The sequence below is a fragment of the Pteropus vampyrus genome, unplaced genomic scaffold (genome assembly GCF_000151845.1).
Source record: "Pteropus vampyrus isolate Shadow unplaced genomic scaffold, Pvam_2.0 Scaffold702, whole genome shotgun sequence".
Lineage (NCBI taxonomy): Eukaryota > Metazoa > Chordata > Mammalia > Chiroptera > Pteropodidae > Pteropus > Pteropus vampyrus.
The window spans coordinates 268,227-285,077 of record NW_011889483.1 but is presented as its reverse complement, the minus strand read 5'-3'; the positions used below and the strand labels follow the sequence as shown (position 1 = coordinate 285,077).

Sequence of the window (16,851 nt, the reverse complement as noted above, 5' to 3'; positions counted from 1 at the left end):
CTAAGAAACCATTACCAAATGCAATGTCAGAAAGATTTACTCTTCGTTTTCTTCCAAGAGTTTTATAGCTTTCATTCTTAATTTAGGTCTGTAATCTATTTTGAGTTACTTTTTGTGTATGGTGAGAGTTAAGGGTCCAACTCCATTCCTTTGCATGTGGATATCTGGTTTTCTCAACACCATTAATTGAAGAAACTGTCGTTTCCTAATTGTGTATTCTTGTCAAAGATCAGTTCCCTGTGTACGCATGATGCATGGATTTATTTTGATAGGTATATCTATCCTTATATAAGCAACACCTTCTTGCTTACTGTATCTTTGCAGTAAGATTTGAAATTGGCAGAACTTGGTTCTTTTTCATACTGCTTTGGTTATCTGGGTACATTTCATTTTCATATGAATTTTAGGATCAGCTTGACTATTTCTGCAAAAAAAAAAAATTGAATCTTTGATAGGGATTGTGTTGAATTTATAGACCACTTTGAGAAATATTGTCATCTTAACAATCAATATTAAGTCTTCTGATCCATGTACATGAAAGCTTTCCCTTTGTTTAGCTATTTAATTTCAGTCAACAATATTTGCTAATTTTCAGTGTGCAGGTCTTAAACTTTTGTTAAATTTATTCCTATGTATTTTATTCTCTTATTCTATTGTAACTGGCATTGTTTCCTTTTATTTTCAGAGTGTTCTTTGCAAGTGCACAGACATACAACTGGTTTTTGTATGTTGATCCTGTATCCTGAAACCTTGCTGTGCTTATTATAATAGTTTCTTTAATGGATACCTTAGGATTTTCTGTGGACAAGCTCATGTCAACTGCAAATAGAGATAATTTTACTTTTTTTCCTACCTGGATGTTTTTCATTTTCTTGCCTGATTGCCTGTTTAGAATCTCCAGTACAATTTTTTTTTTCTTTTTCTTCTTTTTTAGTACAGTCTTGAATAGCAGTTATGAGAATGGAAATTCTTGTTTTGTTCCTCATATCAGGGGAAAGTATTTAGTCTTTTACCATTAAATATGATATTAGCTGTATATTTTTATAGGTGTTCTTTATTAGGTTGAAGCAATTTCTGTTCTTAGTTTGAGTATTTTTATCATGAAAGGTTATTGGATTTTGTCAAATGCTTTTTTGTGTCTGTTGAGATAATTATGTTTTTTCTCTATTTTATTAATATGATGTATTACATTGACTTTTAAAATGTTGAACCAACTTTGCCTTTCTTAGATAAATCCCACTTGTCTATGTTGCATAATCTTTTTTAAATGTTGTTCCAGGTCACCCACAGGTGAGAATTTATAGGCTTCTCAGGTCTTTCATGAGCCTGTGCATGGACCTATACATGTTTGGTCTTCTAGATTCACAGGCATATGGTAGAACTTTTCATAGGCTCTATGGACATCTGTAGATGTCCTTGAAAGTATTTTGGCCACCTTCCTGTTTGCTTTGTTATTGCCTCCCCAGACAGCAGAGATGTTAAACAATTGACACTGATTTAAATGCCAGGGGTAGGGGTGGCGGTGGCGGTGGCGGTGGGTGGGTGGGTGAGAGAATAAGCAGTACCTAGTAGGTGAGTTCTGAGGTCAGATAAAAGCCCGGCGAATGGCATTTTCCAGGGAATTCCCAGATAGTTCGAGTGACGACAGTTACTTTGGAATGAGGCTATCTCCCTTCTGTCAGTCTTCCACTGTGGAATATTAACTTAGAATGGTGCATAGAATACATTGGAAAGAAAAATCTGAAAGCAGAGATCAGGCTCACAGTTCTTTCCTAAATCTCAATGAAGATAATTGCCCAGATTTGTGATAGTGGTATTGGAAATGGAGAGGAGCCTTTCAACCTTGTTTCATCAAGAAAGAGTTGGTAAAGATGTTTACAGTGTAATTATTTAGTATAATGTTTGATTATTACTGATGACCAAAGTTCACTACATATTTATTTGTAAAATATAGAAAAGCACACACAAAAGACACAAATTTTTAGGAAACACCTGTTAAAGAAGGAATATTTTTCCTAAATATTATATTTGTAATGTTAACTTTTGTGAAAATAGAGCCAGGCGATGAATTTTTAAAAGGACTTATTTAAAGTTTGTTTAATAAATTGATGCCATAGTACTTTAATCTTGGTAGTTAATTTTAACTCTTTTTCTCTCCTTTCAGGTGGATGCACGGAGTATACCAGTGTTAGCAAAATGGCAAAATTCATATAGCATTAAAGTTGTACTTCAAGAGCTTAGACGTCTAATGATGTCCAAAGAAAATATGAAGCTTCCGCAGCCACCAGAAGGACAAACATACAACAATTAATTTTAGTGGATCTTAAACTTGTCTTAAATCAACAATCTTCTCATGTTAATGTCTTGATTAAATATCACAATGCAAAATACCCACATATTAAGTAAAAGAATTCCAGCTGGTAAACATGACTTGGATACATGTAAGAATATATTTAATATATGTACACCATTATGTTTTCGGGTAACAGGAGGGAAAATGCAGCACAGTTTTTTTAAGACACTGTCATTTAAACATAAACCTGAGCACTCAAAATAGAATTCAGGTTTACAAGATGAAAATATGGTGAGAAGCGTCAGATAGCTGTGGAAGCATGTGTATTTCTAAAAAGTAGAAATCTCAAGACAGAAAAAGAAATGGCATGCTTTATCCATCTTGCTTAGTGAAAGAGTTTTCAGTTAAATTGTCTAAAGTAGCAGGTACAAGCATTTTGTCACAAATTATTTTAATTTTTGAAGTGTGGGTATTGACTACTAGTAGTATCAAAAATATGTTCAGGATTGTTTTGATACCTGTATTTATAATAAAAAAATGTCGTGGGAAAGGTCGATGAATTTCTTTTAAATGCTGTTCCTGTGTGTGACATGTAACAGACATGGTTAATATTTGTTTACAGTTTTGTTTGACAAACCATGCATTTAAGTTTAAGTGAAATCAACAAAAAGGAAATAGGTGTATGGATATGTGATTTTGAGATTAAAGTTAGTCTTAAAATGTAAATAAAATGTGGATCGTGTCCTCAGAAACTGTGCCATTTCTATTATATTGATGTGGTATATGTACAGTACCTGGCTGAAGTATCAGAAATTGGAATTACTGTACCTTTTCATTCATACACACCTTTTATTATTTATCCTATTTAATTTACTTCTTTTGAATTGGAATTTGTAGAGTATTTCAGAGAACAAATGACCTGATTAATTTCTTCTTTGGAGAAGGAAAATCCCAGGTATTATATTTTGACTTTGATTTCACCAGAAATATATTAAAAAGATGTTTGAATTCTAGCAATTTTCATAGATTTATAGATTGCCAGTTATCCAAATATACATTTCATTTTTTCTTCATAATATCTTTTTTTTCTTTATTTTTCTGTGACATTTCTTTCCCCAATGCTTTTAATACTAACTGGGATTAATTTTATGTATTCCACTTAATTTCCACTTTGGCATATATGTAATTCTGAACTGATAGTTTGCGTTCTGCTTTTATCAAAGTGATGTGAAGTTTTAGGTCACTTTTTCATTTCAAAGCACTGGGTATACTGCTTTGTTGGAAAATACTCTTATGGAATTCACTGAAAAAAATAGTTGGTCAGGTAACAAGGACAAATTTCTCAAACATGCTCTGACATGTTTTTCATCAAGTTCATTCAAATTTAAAGCTTTGAGCCACCTTTTTTTGGTCAATAATACATTAATTAAAGTCAGTGACAACTTTTCTAAACTTAATTTCAACATGGCTATTCTATTTTAATTATCAAAGATGTTTAAAATGCTTTAAAATGACACAGAATAAATAGATACAAATTAGTGCATATGTGGATTTGTTAAAATAGGTTTGAAATGGAATACATTCATAAAATTTTTAAATGATTGAAGGCGATTGAATTTGAATTACACTGTTATATATGAGTCTGATGGTTATGGGTAGTCTAAATTAGTCTCTTTAATAACTTTTCCACTTTGAAAACGTGTCTTCTCATACACAGGAGCTAGTAACCATTTGCATGCTGTTAAATTATATATTGATGGGCTGAGAATCTGGGTATCTTGATCTCTCTTCCTTTTCTCATAACCACTATTGTGAAGGTTTTTTTTCCCCCAAGTGTATGTTGTTTGAGTTAACCCTATAATGTTTATTTCTCTTTTATTTTTGGGACTATGGATCTCTGCTGAAATCTGCATGCCAATTAGCCAATTCCAAAGCAGATCCATTTTGCATGTTACAATCAAGATGTACATGGCAATCTAAGACACACTGGTTGATTATGGGAGTTAAAATAGAGCCACTCTTAATTGTAGTAACATTACTAAGGCAGTAGTTTTGAAGCTGTTTTTCCTTTGTATTGTAAAGTGGCTAAGATAGGAAGGAGTGTATAGTATTAACTAAATTGAACTGTAAAATTGCCTTTGAAATTTGTTTAAAAGGCCAGCAGGTGAGACCCTAGGGCTGATCTTATATTAATAAAGATTAGTAAAATAAAATTCTTGTCCTGTTAGGTCAGCGTTATGTTTTAATGGTTTTAATTACTTACTAATTTTCAGAATTGCTAATTAAAAATATTTATTTTAGTATTTTATAGTAATAGCATTTGTTCTCATGGAGGTTTTAGAATTTTGGATCATAAACTTTGTAAGGATAGTCAGTAGTATTTTAAGTCTTACTATGTAAAATACAAAAACTTACAATTTTAGATTATACTTTTAAAAGAATTTATCACACTTCAGATTTGGGTAAATGACTAGAGAGTGAATTTATTTGAATCCCATAAAATATTAATCTGGATTACTTAATACAAATTCATTGACTTAAGTCTTTCTCACTAAATATATATTGTTATTGATAAATACATATGAAATTCACGTTTTTCTGAAAATTTGGAGGACACAGCTAGACAATATTAATGCATTTTCATTAGTAGATTTGGTATGTGTGGCTTTGGATTGTTCTAGTAGGTACATCGTGAAATTATAGACTTTGGTCAAAACTTTTATGTCTTAACACATGGCTGTATTCTTAACATACTAAAGACACTAAATACTAATGATAAACTCATATCATGAATAATTGGATTTGGGTGGTATTTAAGGAATTTTTTTTCAGATTTCCTTTTATAAGTATTTTTTTGACATATATGTATATCATAGTATCTGTTGCTGGTGAAGATCTAAAAGGCTCTGGTTTTACTTTTCTGATAAGTATCAATATAATTTTTCAGTACCAACTTGATTGACTTGGTTATATTCACTAAAGGATTCCAACTCAAGATTTTGGAAAGTGTATACATTTTGTATATAAAATGGAAACAAAAAAGAATGGATGTGGTATATTATAGAATTGATTGGAGCATTAGCAGTACATTCCAACCCAGTACTGTATTTACTTAAAAGCAGGAAATGCATGGACATAGAATACCTTTTATGCTAAAATTAATATGCCTTATAGAAGTTATAAAGAGTAGATGGAAATCTTATAGTTCATACTGAAAATGTTGACTATTTTAAAAAGTAGGACATTGGAAGTAAAACACCTTATTTTCTGAAGAGAAAATTAATGAAGGTATTTCATGAAACTGAAAATAAATTGACAAGTCAGAACCATCATTTTGTTAATAAAGGAGTTTTGGGAACTCATGGAGTGAGTGCATGATAAAAGAAGATAATTGAATATGAAGAGGTTGTATGGCATTGAAATCCTTTAGAGGATATTCTGACCTGAGAAAATTCCTAGGGGCTTGTTCATTTTTACATGTAGTCCATAAGATCAACCCAATAAATTTTTGGCAGGTTCATTTATGAAATTAATAATATAAGCTAGCTAGATCTCACTTTCTTAACTTGGAAAGATTGTAGGAATTATCCTTAAGTGAGTAACTGACCAATACCACGTAAAGGTTGTGATCCATATGCTGTCCAATGTAGACATGTGAATCTTTTATCTTGTTCTAAGCAGCTACCTTACTAGAAATCTTGGCAACCAAAAGATTATAAAAGCAAAGTTAATATTCTACCTCCAAAGTAAGACTAATAGTTGGCACTAAGAAACCAACAGTAATGAGAAACCTGTGGTCAGTAAAAAAGCAAATCACAGAACTGATTGAGAGTGAAAACTTAGTTGCTTGTTCAATGCAGTAGTTGAGTAAAAAAAATATTAAAAGATTATAAGGAAGCACTGTTAATAATTCAGTGTATATTCTTCATCTAATATAATAGCTTTTTTTTTAAAAAACAGCCTTTTAATAATTAGCTTTACAAAGTAATCTGGAAATTTTACACTATAATGTGATAGATTTTAATTAAAATGTAATAAAATTTATTATATCATTTTTTGGATTTCAAAGACATCCTTTTACAATCATGGTAATTGGAACTCCATTATTACACAGGAGTGGGATTTCATAACCTTTGTAGTTTATCAGCCCTTATTTTAAGGAAGAAAAGCAGATTTTCTTCACAGTTGATAACTGACAAATGTATTTTACCCTTCTCAAGCCTTGTTGGCCAAATAAGTAATGATGGTCAAAGTCCAGATTATATTCATTATCATAAATTATCTTTCTATTGCTATAATTTAAAAAATATGCCTAATGGTAATGGCTATACAGACATTTAAAGTGGGCAACAGACTTTTCTTCAGTTATCTTAATACTCAAGTGAAAATCATAAAGTACATCAAAAGTAAAACGTGTAATTACCTGAGTTTCTTAATTTTGAGTAATGTATAAGTATCTTTAAGGAGGAAAAATTCTTGTGGATGCAGTATTGTCTTGAATTATTTTTATTAAAACATGGTTTAATGCATAAAAATAGTGCAAATATGTAAACATGCTCTTAGCCTTTATAAAATTAAAAAGATTACACACTAAACTAATTAAAATGTAAAGTAATATAACATTGAAGATGTTTTATTGACTTAATCTCTGCTTGAAATATAAGTTGGTGTTGTCTCTTCTTGACTTTTTTTTTTTTTTGCCATATATGCATTGTCGCATGCTGTTGGACCTCAAAATTTCTTTTTTTCTCTTGCTGGACTGCTAAGAAAACATCTTTGTCATTGTCATGTTATCTGATCTTCATTTGGTATAAATATAACTATAAGCCCACCTCTTTATTTTCTATTAGCCAGAGACAGTACCTTCATCAAACTAAAACTTCCTAGTCTTTTTAATTCCACTTTGAGACCACAATTGTCTGAACCCTCTATTAGGAAGAATTACAGTGGTAATTCATCTTGCCGTGGTTGTGACCCTGTGTAAGAATAATTACAGTGACTACTTGATGTAGTAATAACATTATTTTAAATGAGAGTAACATTTTAATCAGTGATATATAGCTAAATGGTGTGATCTCTCAACCTCAGTGATAAGGGGTGCTTAATATACTTCTTGGTTTAGAAAATAAACTGCAGTCAAAAATGACCCTTCCCTCTCTGTGACTTCTGTGCCATCATTTTCTGGTTAATCTCTATCTCTGTTTCTATCAGCTTGCGGTCACCTCTGTTCTTGTGACCAGTTCTGTTGCTATTGAGTGGATACTTCCTTTAAACTTCCTTAAGCTCTTTCAGTTTTGTTTTCCCCATTATCTTGAATGTGATCCTCTTCATCTTTGACATCAACACTAAGAATTTGAAGAATATTCTTGAGAGATTGCTTCAACAGCTTGAACTGACTCCTTTCTACCCTGTGCCATTTATTTACTGCCTTGATGTTTATTCCTGTTCTGCCTGGGTACTCTCCTTTTTCACTCGATTTGCAGATCTTTTTCTTAACCTCTCACTGTTGCCCTCCTTGACAACAGTACCCTCATGTGTTGACATTTTTGGCTTTATTAGCTCTTGGGTGTTGATATCCAAACATCTAACTATGGTGCTAGTGGCCATCACTTAATACAATTGTAAAATTTATAAATTTATTTTTTAAATTTAATTCTTTGAACTAAAAAAGAATCACATCACCAAAGTATATTTTTGAAACTAAAACCAAAAGTTGGATGGTTTCTTATTTGATATTATTAAAAATGCTACTTTTCGTGTATTTGGCTACAAAGAAGTGTCAAAATCATTTATTTGAATTAAAAATTATTGAAATCACAACTACCAGAAACTAGCTAACTTTATGAGATGAAAACGTCACTGTTATTTACCAAACACATTGGGTTGCTTGTTTTGAAGCCCTCTCTGTGTTAAGTCTTTGTGAAGTGCTACTTATTTAGTACACGAATGTAGGTGATAATATTGAAGTTATGGGTAAATAATAAATTATGGTCAACTCTTTGTTACTGAATGGAGGATGAATCTGGGTGCCTCATCTGGTAATCCTTGCTGATGATAGGGCTTAAGTGCCCATTAGCAATAAGGTTCTCAGCTGCACTGGATAGTTATATTGATAAATGAAAAGTAGTAGATAGGAAGCTAATGCAAATCTTGGGGCAAATAGCATTTTGCCCTATGCCCTTTGACTTTGGGCTAGTTTGCCCCTGTAATCTTCAGTTTCTTCTGTAAAGGCCAGGCTTACCTTGCAGGGTTGTGGTTTTATGAAATAATATGAATAGTTTTAATCACAGTCTGAAGTAGAGTGACAAATGATAGCACTTAAAAATATTAAGAACATTCAGTCTTGTATTAAAATACTTGCATTGTCTGCATCCTGTGTAAAGTGTGGGCTGATTTTTAAAGAAGTTATATGATAGTTCATTAAACTAGTGCATTCTGAATGAAATTTCTGCTCATGTTTTAAGATAAACAGATAGGCTTTTGGCTGTTAGTCTGGGCATACCTGGCACTCCTGACACTGTCCTTTTCCCCAAGAGGATGCAGTGGCCCTAGTGGATCTACCTCTAGATGGATGCAGTTACTTTGGCACCAGCATCAGGTCTTTAGGATGAAGACCATTGGAAAGAGGTAACATTTATAATGCAAAAGAAGCTTGTAAAGCTTAGGCTAAAAAGCCCACATTATTTCCACCACACTAAGAAAAATGATTAGGAAAGATATTTTAAGCTTGCCTCTTCCATAATCATTCTCCCTTTTGAATGTAATCACAGTAAAGTCAGCCAAGGAACTCCTCACCTCCTCCCCAAAATAAGAGTCTAGAGTCTCCACATGTCAATGTGGGGGTATATCCAGGCAAATATCAAGAATGGGGCTTTTGTTTTACTAATCTTTGTCTTCTGGGAGTTGTATGTGATCTCGTTCCTGGGTAAGTTAAGATCTCAGTAAATGTTTATTGGTTTTTAACTAATCAAAGTTAAAATGTGGATTGTTAGTATTTACTAATTTCCTGCCACATGTTAAAAGACTAGCTTTTAATCTTGGTGTCATCACTGACAGTTGTGTGTGATTTTGATCAGTTGATTTTCATTTTGGTTACATTAAATCATTAATTCAAAATTGTATTAGGTTCCTACAGTCCACCAGGCATGTATACAATTGTGTCACATAGCCTCTCACCACAGGTTGTAATCTAGTGGAGCTTAGTGATAGGCCAATAGGCAATTTATCTAGTGAAAAATACCAAGAGAGGTGAAGTTTTGGTATTTGGGGAGCATTCAGAATAAGGGCAATTTCTAAAATAAGATTATTGAACAGCTACAAATCATGATTGATAGCATGTCTTTTAAAATGAATATAAGCCATACCTAAATACCCATTTGGTTATCATTCTTGGTGTTTGGTAACCTGTAATTATTAAAGAGTCATTAAAAAATTATTAGACTTTGCACAGCCCACACATTCTCTGCAATAGTTATCCACAAAAAGAGGAAACTGAAGTAGATAAGTTCTGAGACAACTTCAGTGCTAAATTGTTTGATGTTTCAGTTATGATCAAAAAAGAAATTTTGAGGTCCAACAGCATGTGACAATGCATATATAGCAAAAAAAAAGTAAAGAAGAGGCAACACCAACTTATATTTCAAGCAGAGATTAAGTCAATAAAACATCTTCAATGTTATATTACTTTATATTTTAATTACTGTTTAGTGTGTAATCTTTTTAATTTTATAAAGGCTAAGAGCATGTTTACATATTTGCACTATATTTGTGCATTAAACAATGTTTTAATAAAAATAATTCAAGACAATACTGCATCCACAAGAATTTTTCCTCCTTAAAGATACTTATACAAATGATGGCTCTAAATATTTGATTACCACTGGGTTTCAAGATGCTTTCCCTGGGCAAGGAAGAAGTCAACTACTTGTCAAGAATAAGCATAGAATGCTTTACTCTGTACCAAATATTGCTGGTCCTGCAGAGGACACACAGAATGATAATTTTATTTACATGTAGTGCACAGTCTCTTGAAAAGTTGTAATTCATTGGCATAGACCAGTGCTGCTCAGATTTTAATGACATCCTAGGCGTTGTTAAAATGCAGATTTTAATTCAGTAGGTCTGGGACGGGACCTGAGGTTCTGTATTTCTAATAAACTCGCAGTGATGTCCTCACTAGCATGGGGTGTGTGCTGTCCACCGTCACTGCCAACTTCGCTCATCTGGTGTTGGCATAAATGCGGAGTGAAAGAGGTAATTAAGCAAACTACTGAACAACATCACAGATAGGCCAGCTTGCAGTGGAAGAGGAAAAAGTGGACATTGAGTCCTCTGTAGTTCTCATTACTGCTAGAATTGAGATTTCTTTTTAACTCAATTATATTCCTTAAATATTTTTAAATTACCAGGACAAATTGATACATGATAGATAAAAATAGACAATAGATATTTGTCGATTTAATAATTTACTATGTAGTTAAGTGTGATTTAAGGTTAAATTCAGTGTTGTCTATTGAATGGTCTTTTTTTTCATTTCTTTTTCTCTGGTTCTGAACTTAGGCACATACTTTGTGGGGTTAAGTAGAAAGCCTCTTTACACATTCCAAGCACTACACACATTTCTTTTTCTGAGGTATTGTCATTTTATCTAAAGCCACCCTGTTAGCTTTTTGGGTAAATATAACTATTCTCTAATTTTGAAACTATTTTGAGAAAAATTTCTCATGTAAAAATGATGGCTCTAAATATTTGATTACCACTGGGTTTCAAGATGCATTCCCTGGGCAAGGAAGAAGTCAACTATTTGTCAAGAATAAGCTATGTTAAAGGCGAATCTTAATAGAATCAGAGATAGGGAATAGTGACATCATAAGCCACCTTTGTGTTAGAAAATATTTTCATCACTGAAAATTAAGCCTGTTGTTATCAAATATGCTTGTTTTCTGATTTGTCTCTAAGCGAAGAGTAAAGGTGCAAGTAAAAATCTCATGAATTTCAGAACTTTGTCATCAGCTCAGTTTGTAAATATTTATGTTCTAGCCGGCATTGAAATTTTAATATGTATAATTTGAAACTAGTTTCAAAAGCATTGTGGTAGACAACCATTATCTGCATCTTTCCTTTCATTTAAGGAGGGACATTGGCCATTTCCCCCTCTGGGGACAGATGTGTGTGATACAAGGAAGAGAAGGTACTGCGAACCATAATTTTCACTGTGAGGGTGAAACCAGTCTGAGAGGACAAGCTGGCCCAGAGAGACAACATAAGAGATTTACATACAGGACAGTGGTACTTTTCAAGTGTGGCTTCTGTTGGCTCTGAATCCCAGCTTTACTCCTCTTTCCATGGTCATTTCCATGTGAGCTATTAATATGCTTATGATTGTATTACTTTCTAGTCTAATACAAATTTACAAATTAAAAGAAACTTGAAGTTTTGTTGATGTAATTTATTTATGAATTCATTCAATGTGGGTATTGGCACACACCTCAGTGGCCCAACAGAAATACAGGACTTTTGACATGAGTAGCAAAGTAACCATGTAGAGGTTGGACAGCCCCACATTGGACATATTGGACCGGCATTGAACATGTTGAGGAAACCAGTCTACCTTTGAGCTAACTTGGTATGAAACACTGCCAAGTAGGACTCTATCAGAGGGTGGTGACCAATAACCTGATCAGATCCTTTCTCCTAAGCACGAATGATCTCTGCACCCACGGAAGGTACTACCTGGAGTTGAAGCTCCACATGTTGGACAATGGTGCCATGTTGCTCTGCTGCTTCAGGAAGCCCACTCCTTTCCAGCTCTAGGAGTACTGGGCCAGAGGCCAGGATGGGGATGTGGTTCTGTCATACCTACATTTCCATGAGCTTTTAATTTATATTCCTCTTAAATTGAGGTGTAAATTACATACCATAAACCACCATTTTAAAGTGTACAAATCAGTAGTTTGTAGTATATCCACAAAATTGTGCAACCATCCCAGAACATTCCAGAATGATGGATATTTGGGCTGTTTCCATATTTTGGCTATTATAAATAATGCTGTTATTTGTAATAAATAAATAAAGCACTGACGTACAAGTCTCTGTGTTGACACGTATGTTTTCATTTGTAGATACCTAAGAGTAGAATTGCTGGGTTATATAGTAACTTTTTAATCATTTGAGGAACTATCTGGCTGATTTTCAAAGTAGCTGTGCTACCTTCCTACCAGCAATGTATGGTGGTTTCAATTTCTCTACTTTCTTGTCAACACTGTTTCTCTTTGATTCTAGCCATCCTAGTGGATGTATTTTATTGTGTTTTTTCCCTAATCATTAATGATGCTGAGCATCTTTTTGCTAGCTGTGTATTTCTATAGAGAAATGTCAAATTAAATCCTTTGCCCATTTAAAAAATTGAGTTCTTTGTTGATTTATTGTTGAGTTGTAAGAGTTCTTATATATTCTAGATACTAGACCAGATATATGGTTTACAAGTATTTTCTTCCATTCTTTAGATTGTCATTTTCACTTTTTTGATAGTATTCTTTGATGCACAAAAGTTTAAGATTTGATGCAGCTTAATTTTTCTTTATTTCTTTTTTTTTGGTTACTTGTACATTTGATTTTATATCTAAGAAATCATCGCTTAGTCCAAGGTCAATATGGTGGTTAGTTTTATGGGTCAATATGGCCAGGCTATAGTAACCAGTTATTTAATCAAATACTAATCTGGGTGTTTCTTTGAAGATATTTTGTAAGTGTGGTTAACATCTACAATCAGTTGACTTTAAAGATTACTTTCAATAATGTGATTAGGCCTTATCCAATAGTTGAAGGCCTTAAAAGTGAAAATTGAGGCTTCCTGGATAAGAAGAAATCCTGCTTCAAGACTGCATCGGGTCCTGCCTGAATTTCCAGTGCGCTGGACTGCTGTGTGCATTTCAGACTGATCAGCACCCACAATCATTTGAGCCAATTCCTTAAAAATAACTCTATCTTGCCTATCTCCATCCATCCATCCATCCATCCATCCATCCATCCATCCGTCCGTCCATCTGTCCATCCATCTGTCCATCCATCCATTTATCTACTATTGGTTCTGACTTATACAGTAACAGATTTATTAATGTAGAGAAATTGGAACCATCATACATTGCTGGTAGGAATGTATTGTGGCCACTTAAAAAAACAACTAGACATTTCCTCAAATGATTAAACAGAGTTACCATTATAACTAAGCAATTGCACTCTTAGTTATCTACAAATGAAAACGTCCACACAGAGACTTGTACACTAATGTTTATAACAGCATTATTTAGTAGAAGAAAACGAAGATCTATGTTTTCTAAGAATTTTACACTTTTAGCTTTTACATTTAGGTCTGATCTGTTTTGAGTTAATTTTTGTGTATGGTATGAAAGAGGGATCCAAGTTCTTTTGTATGTGGATATCCAGTTATCTCAGTACCATTTGCTGAATGGTCCTGGCATCCATGTTGAAAATCAATTGGCCATATATATGGGTTTATTTCTGGACTCTCAGTTCTATTCCATGGATCTCTGTATATACTTAATGTTAGTACCATACTGTCTTGATTACTATAGCTTTGTAGTAAGTTTGGAAATCAAGATGTTTGGGTCCTGCAATTTTGTTCTTTCTCAAGAACAAAAAGACCCTATTCTGGGTTTTTTGTTTTGTTTTGTTTTGTTTTTTGTTTTTTGGTTTGTTTGTTTGTTTTTTTGCATTTCTATATGAATTTTAAGATCAGCCTGTTCATTTATGTGAAAAAAGTTGAAATTTTGATAGAGACTTCATTGAATCTATAGATTACTTTGGGAAGTCTTACCATTTTAACAACATTAAATCATCCAACTATGAACATGGGATGACTTTCTATCTACTTCTTCAATTTCACTCAACACTATTATACAGTTTCAGTGTACAAGTCTTGCGCTTTGTAAATTTATACCTATGTATTTCTTTTTGATGCTGTTGTAAATGGAATTGTTTTCTTAATTTCATTTTCTGATGATTCATTGCTGCAACTGTTTTTTGTATATTGATCTTGTATCTGATATATATACCATATATATCTATATACCTATATCTTTATCAGATATATATGTATATATTGCCAAAGGCTCCCTGAAGAGAACTTATGTGTACTCTGTAGGCCTAATCTGTTTGTATCTGAATTAGATTGATTATATATCCCTAAGAATCTTAGCCTTTTACTACTTTTCATTAGTAGCCTTTACTTCCCATTAATGATCAGTACTGTCAGCCACAGCAATCTATCAAAGTCATATGATGAATCTAATTAGTTGTTAGACTTTAACTGAAGTTTAATTCCTCCCCCAAATGTCTAAACTTTTGCTTCCTTATTAGTTAGGTATATGCTTAGAACAAAGGATGTATATCAAGATACAAAGGAAATAGTTCCCATGTAGGGTATGAAAATGAAGCATATGCAATAAACAAAGCATTATGAAAGTTAACATTCCATGTTGCCTGAGTTGTGATGATTTTGGAATAGTATAATTTTGGATCTTCTAATTCCTCTCTTTGGTGATTCTGAGCATTGGTATAATGTGCCTAAAAGTTTCTCTAAAATTATATTAAAGATATTTTAAAAGTTGTGTTCACAGTACAGTTCTATGGTTCACTAGAAGTCTTAAATTTAACCTAAAATTCATTTCTCCATCCATAAAATGGATCTAGTATAATCACTTTTCAGAAAGTTTATGAATATTAAATGGAATAATATATGTAAAGAAATTAACATGTAGGAATTTAATAAATGTTATTTTTATTAATATAAATAATTGTGATAACCATATTTATTTCATAGGCTTTTCTGGAGATTAGGTAATAAAATAAATGGAAATTTTTTAAAAAGTTGATATTTTACTTTACATTTGATATTTAGCATTTAGTGTGTGTGGGTCTGTGTGTTTACGTGAGGGTGTGACAGAGGTCTCTTGAGATTAAAACCTCTCTCCATGTATTATTTTATCAATTGTATCATTCTTGACAAGGGAGCATGATTTTTGAAACTTGAACTACTTATATTCACTTTTTTTGGCCGTTTTTTGGGTAACTTACCTCCTTTTTTTTCAAAACTATACTGAAGTATTTTAAAGGAAAATATAGACATTTTAACATTTTACCTCTAAAAATTTCAGTATTTATCTCTTAAAGATAACTTGGTTCCTACACAGCCAAATTATCCTTATCAAAACCATTAATTAATAATCATTTTAAATTGATATATAATTGACATATAACATAGTTTCAGGTGTACAACATGATTTTGTATATGTATATATTGAAAAATGATCACCGCAATGAGTCTGGTTAACATCCATTACACACATAGGTGTTTGATGTAGTCCCATTAATTTATTTTAGCTTTTACTTTCCTTGCTTTTGAAGTCAAATTCATAAAATCCTCTTTAAGTCCAAGGTCCATGAGTTTAGTACTTATGTTTTCTTCCAAACATTTTATTGTTTTAGGTCTTACATTCAGGTCCTTAATCCATTTTGAGTTAATGTTGGTGTGTGGTAATAGAAAGCACTCTAGTTCCATTCTTTTGCAGGTGGGATTCCAGTTATTCCAGCACCATTTATTGAAAAGGCTTTCCTTTCTCCATTGTAGGTTTTGTCTCCTTTATCAAAATTAATTGCTCATATAAATGGGGATTTATTTCTGGACTCTCGATTCTGTTCCACTGGTCTCTGTCTCTTTTTCAGCCAATACCATGCCATTTTGATTATTGTTGTTTTGTAGTATAATTTGAAATTAGGCAGAGTGATACCTCCAGGCTTGTTCTTTGTTCTCAAGATTGCTTTGGTTATTTAAGGTCTCTTGTGTTTCCACACAAATCTGATGTTCTTTGTTTTATTTCTTTAAAAAATGCTGTTGGAATTTTGATGGGAATTGCATTAAATCTGTATAATGCTTTAGGAAATAAGGTCATTTTAAATATATTGATTCTTCAATCCATGAACATAGAATATCTTTTTATTTTTTGGTGTCTTCAATTTCTTTAATAATGTCTTCTAGTTTTTATTGTATAGGTCCTTCAAGTGTTTCATTAGATGTATTTCTAGGTGTTTCATTCTTTTTGTTACAATTCCAAAAAGAATTTTTTTTTTTTTTTAAATTTTTTCCTGACAATTTATTGTTAGAGTATAAGAATGCTGTGGATTTTTGAACTTTGATTTAGTAAACGGAAACTTTACTGTATTTGCTTATTGTTTCTAGTAGCGTTCTTGTGGAATCTTCAGTGTTTTCTATATAGAGAATCATGTCATCTACAAATAGTGACTTCTTCATTTCCTATTTGAATGCCTTTTATATCTTTCTCTTGCCTGATTGCTAGGACCTCTGACATTATATTGAATAAGAATAGTGATAGTGGACAGCCTTTTCTTGTTCCTGATTTTATAGGAAAGGTTTTTAGTTTTTCACCATTAAGTATAATGTTGGCTGAGGGTTTGTCATAGATGGCCTTTGTTATCTTAAGGTACTTTCCTTCGATACCAATTTTGTTAAGTGTTTTGAT

The 16,851-nt window shown here is 32.5% G+C and overlaps 1 protein-coding gene across 2 annotated transcripts in view; it reads left to right on the top strand.

The window, feature by feature from the left end:
• Positions 1–3,045, top strand: part of UBE2V2 (ubiquitin conjugating enzyme E2 V2) — a 28,267-nt gene extending 25,222 nt beyond the window's left edge. For both annotated transcript variants that reach the window (XM_011385362.2, XM_011385361.2), the window contains one exon: positions 2,165–3,045. In XM_011385362.2, the coding sequence (XP_011383664.1) occupies positions 2,165–2,311 (147 nt within the window). In that variant the 3' untranslated portion in view covers positions 2,312–3,045. The remainder of the gene's footprint in view (positions 1–2,164) is intronic.
• The last annotated feature ends 13,806 nt before the right edge of the window (positions 3,046–16,851 follow it).